We start from the raw sequence: 13,454 nt of genomic DNA, 5'->3' as shown, positions 1-13,454 counted from the left end.
ACCAAGAAGTGATGCCTCAAATATAAACATATTTGCAAACAGATTAGAAAAGGAAAATAAAATGCTTGAGTTTTTCACTAGAAGTAAATGTTCTAGTGAAATGTGCAAAAAGGAGAGACGCTTGAAACCTTATTGGAATAATACCAAAGAGCTAGCTGGACTCTAAGGGTACCAGAATGCCACATCTGCTATCAGTTTACTAGATGAACAGTACGAAATGACTCTTGTGTCCCAATGCCAGAGAATCACAGGCGAGTCAGCAAACGCTGTGCTTTTCTCTTTCTAGAACTCTTAAATTTGGAGAGTGACTATACTTTGGCCATGAAACTTAGATACATGGCAGGCCGTTTGGGAGGTGCTTCTCCCAACAAAGCCACATGAGAGCGTGTCCTGACTTCCAGCCTGGGGATGCCTCGCCGTGTCAGCTCTCTAGGGGTCTTTCTTTCCACTCACCTCATTGTTCGACAGCTGGTACCAAGGCTGTTTGCCATACGTGAAGATCTCCCACAACACGACCCCCAGGCTCCAGACGTCACTTTCGGTGGTGAACTTCCTGTACATGATGCTCTCTGGAGGCATCCAGCGAATGGGCAGCATTGTGTGGCCACCGACCTGGCGGAAAAGGGGTAAACAAGGTGGCATCAGTTCCCACCATCAGGAGAAAAGGTTTGGAAGGGAGATGTGGGGGACATTTTTTTCCCTTTCCTTTATTTGTATTTATTAATTTTAATTGTTTATAAAACATAAGGGAAAGACGATTGGTTTATAATCTCAAGCAACAGAGACAGAGGGCAAAGAGAAAAAAGGTTTTTTCTCACATTTTTGCAATTCTCTCTCAAAACTAGACAGGAGCAGAGATGGTGATTGGGTGGATATTCATCCTGTATAAAACACAGACACACCTACTTTCTGGTATGAGGAGGACTTGATCGTGTAATTAACAAGATAACCTTGGTCAGGATAAAAAGTAGAGAGTTTTGCATCCAAAATGACCCACCAAGGGACTCTGCTTCCTTAGCAAGGCCGGAGCTTCCTTCCACTTTAAAGTGTCAGGAGAGCACACAGAGCTGCCTTGAACATGCTTGCCACAACCCAGCAATGGGCAGGGCAGAAGTGATTATTCGCATTTTACAGAGGGGCAACTGAGTTTCAGGTTGCTATGGACACAAAGAAGTCCAGTCTTTGGACTTTCATCTACTACAGGATACTTCAACTGAGCTTATTTACAAAACTAAATAAGTAGGAGGAGCTTCAAGATGGCGGAAGAATAAGACGCGGAGATCAGCTTGCTCCCAACAAATACATCAGAAATACATCTACATGTGGAACAGCTCCTACAGAACACTTACTGAACGCTGGCAGAAGACCTCAGACCTCCCAAAAGGCAAAGAAACTCCCCATGTACCTGGGTAAGGCAAAAGTAAAAAGAAAAAACACAGACAAAAGAATAGGGACGGGACCTGCACCAGTGGGAGGGAGCCATGAAGGAGGACAGGTTTCCACACACTAGGAAGCCCCTTCGCGGGTGGAGACTGCGGGTGGCGGAGGGGGGAAGCTACGGAGCCACGGAGGAGAGCGCAGCAACAGGGGTGCAGAGGGCAAAGCAGAGAGATTCCCGCACAGAGGAGCGGTGCCGACCAGCACTCACCAGCCCGAGAGGCTTGTCTGCTCACCCGCTGGGGCGGGCAGGGGCTGGGAGCTGAGGCTCGGGCTTCGGTTGGATCGCAGGGACAGGACTGGGGTTGGCGGCGTGAACACAGCCTGAAGGGGTTAGTGCACCACAGCTAGCCGGGAGGGAGTCCGGGTAAAAGTCTGGACCTGCCGAAGAGGCAAGCGACTTTTTCTTGCCTCTTTGTTTCCTGGTGCGCGAGGAGCGGGGATTAAGAGTGCCACTTAAAGGAGCTCCAGAGACGGGCGCGAGCCGCGGCTATTAGCGCGGACCCCAGAGACGGGCATGAGACACTAAGGCTGCTGCTGCCGCCACCAAGAAGTCTGTGTGCAAGCACAGGTCACTATCCCCACCTCCCCTCCCGGGAGCCTGTGCAGCCTGCCACTGCCAGGGTCCCGTGATCCAGGGACAACTTCCCTGGGAGAATGCACGTCGCGCCTCAGGCTGGTGCAATGTCATGCTGGCCTCTGCCACCACAGGCTCGCCCTGCATCCGTACCCCTCCCTCCCCCCGGCCTGAGTGAGCCAGAGCCCCCGAAACAGCTGCTCCTTTAACCCCATCCTGTGTGAGCAAAGAACAGATGCCCTCAGGTGAACTACACACAGAGGTGGGTCCAAATACAAAGCTGAACCCCGGGAGCTGTGCGAACAAAGAAGAGAAAGGGAAATCTCTCACAGCAGCCTCAGGAGCAGCGGATTAAATCTCCACAGTCAACTTGATGTACCCACATCTATGGAATACCTGAATAGACAACGAACCATCCCAAATTGAGGAGGTGGACTGTGGGAGCAATGATATATATATATTTTCCCCTTTTTCTCTTTTTGTGAGTGTGTATGCATATACTTCTGTGTGAGATTTTGTCTGTATAGCTTTGCTTTTACCATTTGTCCTAGGGTTCTGTGTGTCCGTTTTTTTTTTGTTTTTTAGTAAAGTTTTCAGTGCTTGTTATTATTGGTGGATTTGTTTTTTGGTTTAGCTGTTCTCTTCTTTCTTCCTTTTTTTAATTACTTAAAATTATTTGTTAATAATTATTTTTTGTTTTTTATTTTAATAACTTTTTAATTTAACTTAATTTTATTTTATTTTATCTTTTTTTTTCTTTCTTTCTTTTTTTCTCCTTTTTATTCTGAGCCGTGTGAAGGACAGGCTCTTGGTGCTCCAGCCAGGCATCAGGGCTGTGCCTCTGAGGTGGGAGAGCCAAGTTCAGGACATTGGTCCACCAGAGACCTCCCAGCTCCATGTAATATCAAATGGTGAAAATCTCCCAGAGATCTCCATCTCAATGCCAAGAAGCAGCTCCACTCAACGACCAGAAAGCTACAGTGCTGGACACCCTATGCCAAACAACTAGCAAGACAGGAACACAACCCCACCCATTAGCAGAGAGGCTGCGTAAAATCATAATAAGGTCACAGACACCCCAAAACACACCACCAGACGTCGACCTGCCCACCAGAAAGACAAGATCCAGCCTCATCCACCAGAACACAGGCACCAGTCCCCTCCACCAGGAAGCCTACAAAACGCACTGAACCAACCTTAGCCACTGGGGGCAGACACCAAAAACAACGGGAACTACGAACATGCAGCCTGCAAAAAGGAGACCCCAAACCCAGTAAGTTAAGCAAAATGAGAAAACAAAGAAACACACAGCAGATGAAGGAGGAAGGCAAAAACCCACCAGACCTAACAAATGAAGAGGAAATAGGCAGTCTACCTGAAAAATAATTCAGAATAATGACAGTAAAGATGATCCACAATCTTGTAAATTGAATGGAGAAAATACAAGAAACGTTTAACAAGGACCTAGAAGAACAAAAGAGCAAACAAACAATCATGAACAACACAATAAATGAAATTAAAAATTCTGTAGAAGGGATCAATAGCAGAATAACTGAGGCTGAAGAATGGATAAGTGACCTGGAAGATAAAATAGTGGAAATAACTACTTCAGAGCAGAATAAAGTAAAAAGAATGAAAAGAATTGAGGACAGTCTCAGAGACTTCTGGGACAATATTAAATGCACCAACATTTGAATTATAGGGGTCCCAGAAGAAGAAGAGAAAAAGAAAGGGACTGAGAAAATATTTGAAGAGATTATAGTTAAAAATTTCCCTAATATGGGAAAGGAAATAGTTAATCAAGTCCAGGAAGCACAGAGAGTCACATACAGGATAAATCTAAGGAGAAACACGCCAAGACACATATTAATCAAACTATCAAAAATTAAATACAAACAAAAAATATTAAAAGCAGCAAGGGAAAAACAACAAAGAACATACAAGGGAATCCCCATAAGGTTAACAGCTGATCTTTCAGCAGAAACTCTGCAAGCCAGGAGGGAGTGGCAGGACATATTTAAAGTGATGAAAGGGAAAAACCTACAACCAAGATTACTCTAACCAGCAAGGATGTCATTCAGATTTGACGGAGAAATTAAAAACCATACAGACAAGTAAAAGCTAAGAGAATTCAGTACCACCAAACCAGCTTTACAACAAATGCTAAAGGAACTCCTCTAGGCAGGAAACACAAGAGAAGGAAAAGACCTACAATAACAAACCCAAAACAATTAAGAAAATGTTAATAGGAACATACATATGGATAATTTCCTTAAATGTAAATGGATTAAATGCTCCAGCCAAAAGACATAGACTGGATGAATGGATGCAAAAACAAGACCCATATATATGCTGTCTACAAAAGACCCACTTCTGACCTAGGGACACAAACAGACTGAGAGTGAGGGGATGGAAAAAGATATTCCATGCAAATGGAAATCAAAAGAAAGCTGGAGTAGCAATTCTCATATCAGACAAAATAGACTTTAAAATAAAGACTATTACAAGAGACAAAGAAGGACACTGTATAATGATCAAGGGATCAACCCAAGAAGAGGATATAACAATTTAAAATATCTCTGCACCCAACATAGGAGCACCTCAATACATAAGGCAAATACTAACAGCCATAAAAGAGGAAATCGACAGTAACACAATCATAGTAGGGGACTTGAACACCCCACTTTTACCAATGGACAGATCCTCCATAATGAAAATAAATAAGGAAACACAAGCTTTAAATGATACATTAAACAAGATGGACTTAATTGATAATTATAGGACATTCCATCAAAAAACAACACAATACACTTTTTTCTCAAGTGCTCATGGAACATTCTCCAGGATAGATCATATATTGGGTCACAAGTCAAGCCTTGGTAAATTTAAGAAAATTGAAATCATATCTAGTATCTTTTCTGACCACAACGCTATGAGACTAGATATCAATTACAGGAAAAAATCTGTAAAAAATACAAACACATGAAGGATAAACAATACACTACTTAATAACCAAGAGATCACTGAAGAAATCAAAGGAGAAATCAGAAAATACCTAGAAACAAATGACAATGAAAACACGATGACCCAAAACCTATGGGATGCAGCAAAAGCAGTTTTAAGGGGGAAGTTTATAGCAATACAATCCTACCTTAAGAAACAAGAAACATCTCAAATAAACAACCTAACCTTACAACTAAAGCAATTAGAGAAAGAAGAACAGAAAAACCCCAAAGTTAGCAGAAGGAAAGAAATCATAAAGATCAGAGGAGAAATAAATGAAAAAAAATGAAGGAAACGATAGCAAAGATCAATAAAACTAAAAGTGGTTCTTTGAGAAGATAAACAAAATTGATAAGCCATTAGCCAGACTCAACAAGAAAAAAAAGGGAGAAGACTCAAATCAATAGAATTAGAAATGAAAAAGGAGAAGTAACAACTGACACTGCAGAAATACAAAGGATCATGAGAGAATACTACAAGTAGCTATATGCCAATAAAATGGACAACCTGGAAGAAATGGACACAGTCTTAGAAATGCACAACCGTCCGAGACTGAACCAGGAAGAAATAGAAAATATAAACAGATCAATCACAAGCACTGAAATTAAAACTGTGATTAAAAATCTTCCAACAAACAAAAGCCCAGGACCAGATGGCTTCACAGGCGAATTCTATCAAACATTTAGAGAGGAGCTAACACCTATCCTTCTCAAACTCTTCCAAAATATAGCAGAGGGAGGAACGCTCCCCAACTCATTCTACGAGGCCACCATCACCCTGATACCCAAACCAGAAAAAGATGTCACAAAAAAAGAAAACTACAGACCAATATTACTGATGAACATAGATGCAAAATTCCTCAACAAAATGCTAGGAAACAGAATCCAACAGCACAGTAAAAGGATCATACACCATGATCAAGTGGGGTTTATCCCAGGAACGCAAGGATTCTTCAATATACGCAAACCAATCAATGTGATACAACATATTAACAAATTGAAGGAGAAAAACATATGATCATCTCAATCGATGCAGAGAAAGCTTTCAACAAAATTCAACATCCATTTATGATAAAAACCTTCCAGAAAGTAGGCATAGATGGAACTTTCCTCAACATAATAAAGGCCATATATGACAAACCAACAGCCAACATTGTCCTCAATGGTGAATTACTGAAACCATTTTCACTAAGATCAGGAAAAAGACAAGGTTGTGCACTCTCACCACTATTATTCCACATAGTTTTGGAAGTTTTAGCCACAGACATCAGAGAAGAAAAAGAAATAAAAGGAATCCAAATTGGAAAAGAAGAAGTAAAGCTGCCACTGTTTGCAGATGACATGATAGTATACATAGAGAATCCTAAAGATGCTACCAGAAAACTACTAGAGCTAATCAATGAATTTGGTAAAGTAGCAGGATACAAAATTAATGCACAGAAATCTCTTGCATTCCTATACACTAATGATGAAAAATCTGAAAGTGAAATTAAGAAAACACTCCCATTTACCATTGCAACAAAAAGAATAAAATACCTAGGAATAAACCTACTTAAGGAGACAAAAGACATGTATGCAGAAAATTATAAGACACTGATAAAGAAATTTAAGATGATACAAATAGATTGAGAGATATACCATGTTCTTGGATTAGAAGAATCAACATTATGAAAATGACTATACTACCCAAAGCAATCTACAGATTCAATGCAATCCTTATGAAACTACCACTGGCATTTTTCACAGAACTAGAACAAAAAAATTCACAAATTGTATGGAAACACAAAAGACCTCGAATAGCCAAAGCAATCTTGAGAAAGAAAAATGGAGCTGGACGGATCAGGCTCCCAGACTTCAGACTATACTACAAAGCTACAGTAGTCAAGACAGTATGGTACTGGCACAAAAACAGAAATATAGAACAATGGAACAGGATAGAAAGTCCAGAGATAAACCCACACACATATGGTCACCTTATCTTTGATAAAGGAGGCAAGCATATACAATGGAGAAAAGACAACCTCTTCAATAAGTGGTGCTAGGAAATCTAGACAGCTGCATGTAAAAGTATGAACTTAGAACACTCCCTAAGGCCATACACAAAAATAAACTCAAAATGGATTGAAGACCTAAATGTAAGGCCAGACACTATGAAACTCTTAGAGGAAAACATAGGCAGAACACTCTATGACATAAATCATAGCAAGATCCTTTTTGACCCACCTCCTAGGGAAATGGAAATAAAAACAAAAATAAATAAAATGGGACCCAATTACACTTAAAAGCTTTTGCACAGCAAAGGAAACCATAAATAAGATGAAAAGACAACCCTCAGAATGGGAGAAGATGTTTGCAAATGAAGCAACTGACAAAGGATTAATCTCCAAAATTTACAAGCAGCTCATGCAGCTCAATATCAAAAAAACAAACAACCCAATCCAAAAATGGGCAGAACACCTAAACAGACATTTCTCCATAGAAGATATACAGATTGCCAACAAACACATGAAAGACTGCTCAACATCATTAATCATTAGAGAAATGGAAATCAAAACTACAATGCAATATCATCTCACACCTGTCAGAATGGCCATCATCAAAAAATCTAGAAACAATAAATGCTGGAGAGGATGTGGAGAAAAGGGAACCCTCTTGCACTGTTGGTGGGAATGTAAATTGATACAGCTACTATGGAGAACAGTATGGAGGTTCCTTAAAGAACTAAAAATAGAACTACCATACGACCCAGCAATCCCACTACTGGGCGTATACCCTGAGAAAACCATAATTCAAAAAGAGTCATGTACCAAAATGTTCATTGCAGCTCTATTTACAATAGCCAGGACATGGAGGCAACCAAAGTGTCCATCAACAGATGAATGGATAAAGAAGATGTGGCACATATATACAATGGAATATTACTCAGCCATAAAAAGAAACGAAATTGAGTTATTTGTAGTGAGGTGGATGGACCTAGAATCTGTCATACAGAGTGAAGTAAGTCAGAAAGAGAAAAACAAATACCATATGTTAACACATGTGTATGGAAAAATAAAAAAGATCATGAAGAACCTAGGGTAAGACGGGAATAAAGATGCAGACCTACTAGAGAATGGACTTGAGGACACGGGGAGGGGGAAGGGTAAGCTGGGACAAAATGAGAGAGTGGTAGTGTATGTATGTCCATATATACACTACCAAATGTAAAATAGACAGCTAGTGGGAAGCAGTCGCATAGCACATGGAGATGAGCTCGGTGCTTTGTGATCAGCTAGAAGGGTCGGATAGGGAGTGCGGGAGGGAGGGAGACATAAGAGGGAAGAGATATGGGGATATATGTATATGAATAACTGATTCACTTTGTTATGAAGCAGAAACTAACCCACCATTGTAAAGCAATTATACTCCAATAAAAATGTTAAAAAAAAAAAGTAAATAAGTAAGTATGGTTTTTGCAAAGCCCATTTTAGTAAAAACGCCAAGGCTGAGGCATTAGATAGCAACAGCATTAGCAGCACAGGCAAAGAAAACTTTGATCAAAGAGACTTGTTTATGATTTCCTACTTTCTGGAGAAAAACTAACAAAAACTAAATATATTCCATATACAGGTTTGTAGCCCATCACGGCTGTCTGATTTTTAAACCAAGATAAGATTTCTGCACAGTAACCCAATGCGTGGCAGGTCCTACTTTTCACGCTGGTGAACCCCAGCACTATCTGCCCAAATGCCATGCTGACACCAGGGCAGTGGGTGAGCTCACAAGACAGGAGGAATTAGATTTCCCTGACATCTCCCACCCCCTGAACTCTGAGACCAATGCCACACAGAGTTTCTGCCCGATTATAATTCTCGATATCTATTTCTGCCTCACTAAGGGAAGGAAATGGACTAACAGTGCCTGAAAAATGCTGCTCAACTCCGTAGCCCAAGGAGTGGAGAGTGTCAGAGATGTCTAATTTGCTTGGTGATTTCAAATGATGCTCTTAGCATCAAAGAAAGCATGCATGATTTTTCCCCATTCTTCTCTGTATGAGGAATCCAAGTGTGACAAGTCGAGACATGACTTGCTGGCTCAGCGTTAAGGCGCCCCTCTATTTTTACTGTTCAGCTTTGAATACACCAAAAGTTCATGCGCTAAGTGCAAGCTTGTTGCCTTCCATCAGCTTTCAATTTCCTCGCTTTCTCCTCATTCCGCAAGGACAGCTAGTCAACTGTTCAACGAGCACAGATTTCCCTCATGGAGCTGCCTGGACATGACAATACTCACCACCAGGGTTGATACCCAAAACACAACCTGTGCAACACAGGCACTGACCAGAAAGGTTGCTGGTGTTCATATCGGCACAGCCAAATGGGCGTGTTTCTGGCTGATGGCTATCTGCCCGGCTCTGCAACCCTGAAATCCCATGTACCCAGGACTTTGGGAAAGGAAATCTGCCAACACACAAGAGTTTCCTAAGTTTTCAGATACTTACGAACACAAAGGATACCAAGGTGGAATGGTCCCCCGGGTGCTGGCAGCCTATACCCCAGCACCAAGGAGAGGCTTTGTGGCAGTGCAGGGAGCTACATGCGCAGAGTTATGGGGAGTGAGAGGTCTTTGCCCAGGTTTTTAGTGAAAATGACATAATTCTTTCTTGAATGGGAATAGTGAAACAATTGAAATTGACATATTGAAAGTAGAATTAGAAACATATTGAAATTAGACCATACATCCAATGTACAGTTGGTCTGTGGTAGTAAAGGGAAGACTGGGATATTATGGACCAATGTGGTGTTCTTTTGGATACCTGACCCTCAAAGTATTAAGAGCTAGCTTGCCACATGTGTTCCTAGTTCAGATGTGTCAAATATACTATAACCTGTAACCCTCTTCATTTCTTGGAGATTCATAATGCACAGAATTCCCTTGAAGTGTCTCAGGAGTGTGGCAGAAAGAACAGATTTAACTTTGTTTAACTTAGTGAATTAAACTAACTTGGCTGTGCGTTTGTGGGGGAGAGGGAGAGAGATGGAGACCCACTCACATACATTCCTAGAACCAGACGGTAAATATCCCACTTTGGGACATGTTAACCTATGGAGATGCCAGGCTTTCCATATTCTTTTTGTGTTCCCAACTGTGGTGCAGTGGACAACACTCAATTCATGACTTTAGAAGGGGGCCAAAAGGTACAAATTTCCAGTTGTAAAATAAATAAGTCCTGAGGATGTAAGGTACAGCAAGGTGACTATAGTTAATAATACTGTATTGCATATTTGAAAGTAAATCCTAAAAGTTTTCATCACAACAACAAAAGATTGTAACTATGTGAGGAGACAGGTGTTAACTAGACTTATGGCTGTGATCATTTTGCAATATATACAAATATCAAATTGTTATGTTGTACACCTGAAACAAATATAATATGTCAAGTATACCTCAATTAAAAAAAAACAAACAAAACTCTGGGCTCCAGAGTTAATTTCACTACTTGCCAAACATCTCTGTGTCTTAGTTTTTCCAACTATAAAATGTGGATAACAATATATACCTCCCAGGGTTAACTCAAGCAGACAATATTTGTGAAAGCCCTTTATGAATTTTAATGCACTAAATGCTTTCTAGGTGTTGCTTCTTTCTCTGTAGCCTTTATTATCTAGCCTTTATTTTCTCAATGGGAAGCAGCCATAGAGACATTAAGAAGAGTCAACACTACAACTCTCCCACACTCCTCACTCTGCAATGACAAGTACTCTGGGGCCCCTCTGATTACACCTACTCTTCTGGATTCTCTGTCCTATATTGCTAATGGCCAAAGAAGTGGCTCCTGTGTCCTTTAAAGGAGGGAAAAAAAAGATCCAAATTTTGATTTACATGTTTTCCCATCTGATCATTTATTTCATGCTTGCAGTCTCTTTGGGACAGATTTTTCACTCTAATTCTTTCAAGAATCCCCTCTGGGATTTCACACATGTCATTATAATTAATGCTTTCCTTGTTCTGATGTCAAATGGGTGAGTGGTGGGAGCATCTAATAAAAGTTCAGACAGGGTTCACAAGTTTTCTAAACCCGTTTAGAACATTTCTGAATATTTCTTTTGCAGCCCTTTCTCAGGATTTTGGAGCACGTCACAAAAGTGGGCCCAAAAAGTAAAAAATAGAAAAAAGAGCCACTGTGGTTACAAATTACTGTCACATTCCAGTCACAGTCACTGGATGGTTTTTAGAACTCACAAAACCACATACTGTGCAGTGACAAACACAATGAGATATTTGTCTTGTATGTGCAACTTGGCCATTGGCCCTCACGCTCTTGCTTAAATATTTGTGAGATGGAATGTGATCCCAAGTATGACATTGGGAGTCAGAACTGTTGCTTTGACTGCCAGATACTCAGTGGTGCCAGGAGAGACCTTTCAGTTATCGGCTTGGGTCAGGAACGTGCTCTTCACTAAACGCCCCAGAATAAGCTGATACAACGTGGGAAATCCACTTAGCTGGGGAGTTGACTTGGACTTGCAGTTTTTATTTTCCTCAACCCATGAGCCTGGGGTTTTAGCTTTGTAATTAACCACTTGCCAACCTGCCACCACCTTCCCACCATCATCATCTGTCAACACAGAGCAGTTGATCTTTACAAAGAACTTCTACTCGATGATCTCACTTGAGCCCAATAATTACCCTCTTGAGAAGACATTGGCTTGCCTTCACATTTTAAGTAATGCCCCCCAAATTCAGAGAGTTTGAGTAGCTTATCTAAAGACACACACACATAACCCCTCCCCACAGGACATCTTGTACTCACTCTGATGGGTCGCTCTGTGTTTCTGGCTTCTGCATTCTCCAATTCATGCCCTATATTCAGCCAGCAAACTTAGTTGTGGCTCCTCACCCAGGCCAAACCTACTCATGCCTCTTGGAAAGTTTGATCTCTCTTTTTTTCTACCTACTCTGGAATGTCTCCTAAAGGCAAGTTCAAGTTCCATCACTTCAAGGAACTTACCTTCCCTGCTATAGCTCAGCAATGTTTCTAAGCACCCCTTAGTACAGCTCTGGTAACACTGCAGGCATTCCCTATTTTTGCTAATGGATCACATGCCTCAAGAGGAAGGATGCTGAGCAGTTATGGCTGGCAAGGCATGGCGGGGCGGGGGTTGGTTGTTAAGGAGACCATATCTTCGAGTTTCTTCTGACTGTTGAGATTTGGGGAGGAATTCTCAATGTGTTCCTTCAAAGAGATCGGTGTTCACTACTTTCCCATCCACCGCCAATAACTTCTTTAAACTCTTCATAGAACCAACCTTAGATTAAATGGATGGAAACTGGCTCACCTAATTGATGCTACAAATAAGAACCATTCAATGAAATTCAAAACTTCTTAATAAAATGCAATCCAAAATACTGGCGTTCACATGGAGTATCAAAACTCTCTAAGCTGTGTGTGAAATCCCGTTCATTCCTCAGTTTATCATCTGTACAGTAGATGGGGGAGTCTCTGGTGCAGACCTGGTACTATTCGACCTGGGAATAAAGTTTAGGAAGACGTCATAATGAATAACATGAGAGAATATTGCTCTATAAGATAGCATCTCATATCCTGTGAGGCGAGAGAGGAAGGACAGAGACTAAAGAAGAAAATTAAACCATGAAAAAGGAAAGACTGAATGGCCATCAGGCTGCTAATCACCGTGACTTGCTTAAATCAGTGAAGTTAATCAGAACAATGTCTGGAGCCAATGGCCAAAAAGAAATTCCATAGCGCCTAAAATAAATCAAGTTATGCAAAATAATGGATTCTGTTTTTAAAACATCTGCGAAAAGAACTGTTTGTTTAGCTCTTACTGTTTATTTCCATGACACTTCATAATTTTGATGGTGACATGTACAGGACAATCTGATTTAAAAAACAACCAAAAAACCTGTTTTAGGAAAAATACCTAGGCCTGAGCATCCTTTAAATCTACTTGTTTGAAAGGTGTTAAGACGATAAATCCTGGAAAGAATACTAAAAGGCCCTTGGTAAAACTGTCTTGTGTCAGAAATGCTGTATAACACAGGGAGCTCAGCTCGGTGCACTGCGATGACCTAAATGGGTGGGATGGGCAGGGGAGGGAGGTCCAAGAGGGAGGGGATATATGTATACATATAGCTGATTCACTTTGTTGTACAGTGGAAACTAACACAACACTGTAAAGCATCTATACTCTAACAATAACAAAAAAAGAAATCGATGATTTTATTATTTTTAAATCAAATTGGGAACATCTAATCAGTTCAACTACAATATTTATTTCTTACCCAAGAAATACTCTTTGGGTACATTCTCTTTGGTCACTAGGTTGTAAATGGTGACTATTTCCCCATGGCTTAACAAACAATATGATTTATTTTTCTACACTGGAAAACTAGAATTTAGGAAGGTCAAGGAACTTACTGAGTAAGTGGAGATATGA

The 13,454-nt window shown here is 40.7% G+C and overlaps 1 protein-coding gene across 6 annotated transcripts in view; it reads right to left on the bottom strand.

Annotated features, from left to right (window-relative positions):
- NTRK2 (neurotrophic receptor tyrosine kinase 2) overlaps nucleotides 1-13,454 on the bottom strand; it is a 411,119-nt gene that overhangs the window by 36,275 nt on the left and 361,390 nt on the right. For all 6 annotated transcript variants that reach the window (XM_082469619.1, XM_082469620.1, XM_082469622.1 and 3 more), the window contains one exon: nucleotides 454-612. In XM_082469619.1, coding sequence (XP_082325745.1) covers nucleotides 454-612 — 159 coding nt within the window. The remainder of the gene's footprint in view (nucleotides 1-453; nucleotides 613-13,454) is intronic.

Source organism: Balaenoptera physalus, assembly GCF_965194825.1.
Source record: "Balaenoptera physalus genome assembly, chromosome: 7".
NCBI classification, from domain to species: Eukaryota; Metazoa; Chordata; class Mammalia; order Artiodactyla; family Balaenopteridae; genus Balaenoptera; species Balaenoptera physalus.
This window is presented reverse-complemented; position numbering and strand designations above follow the sequence as displayed.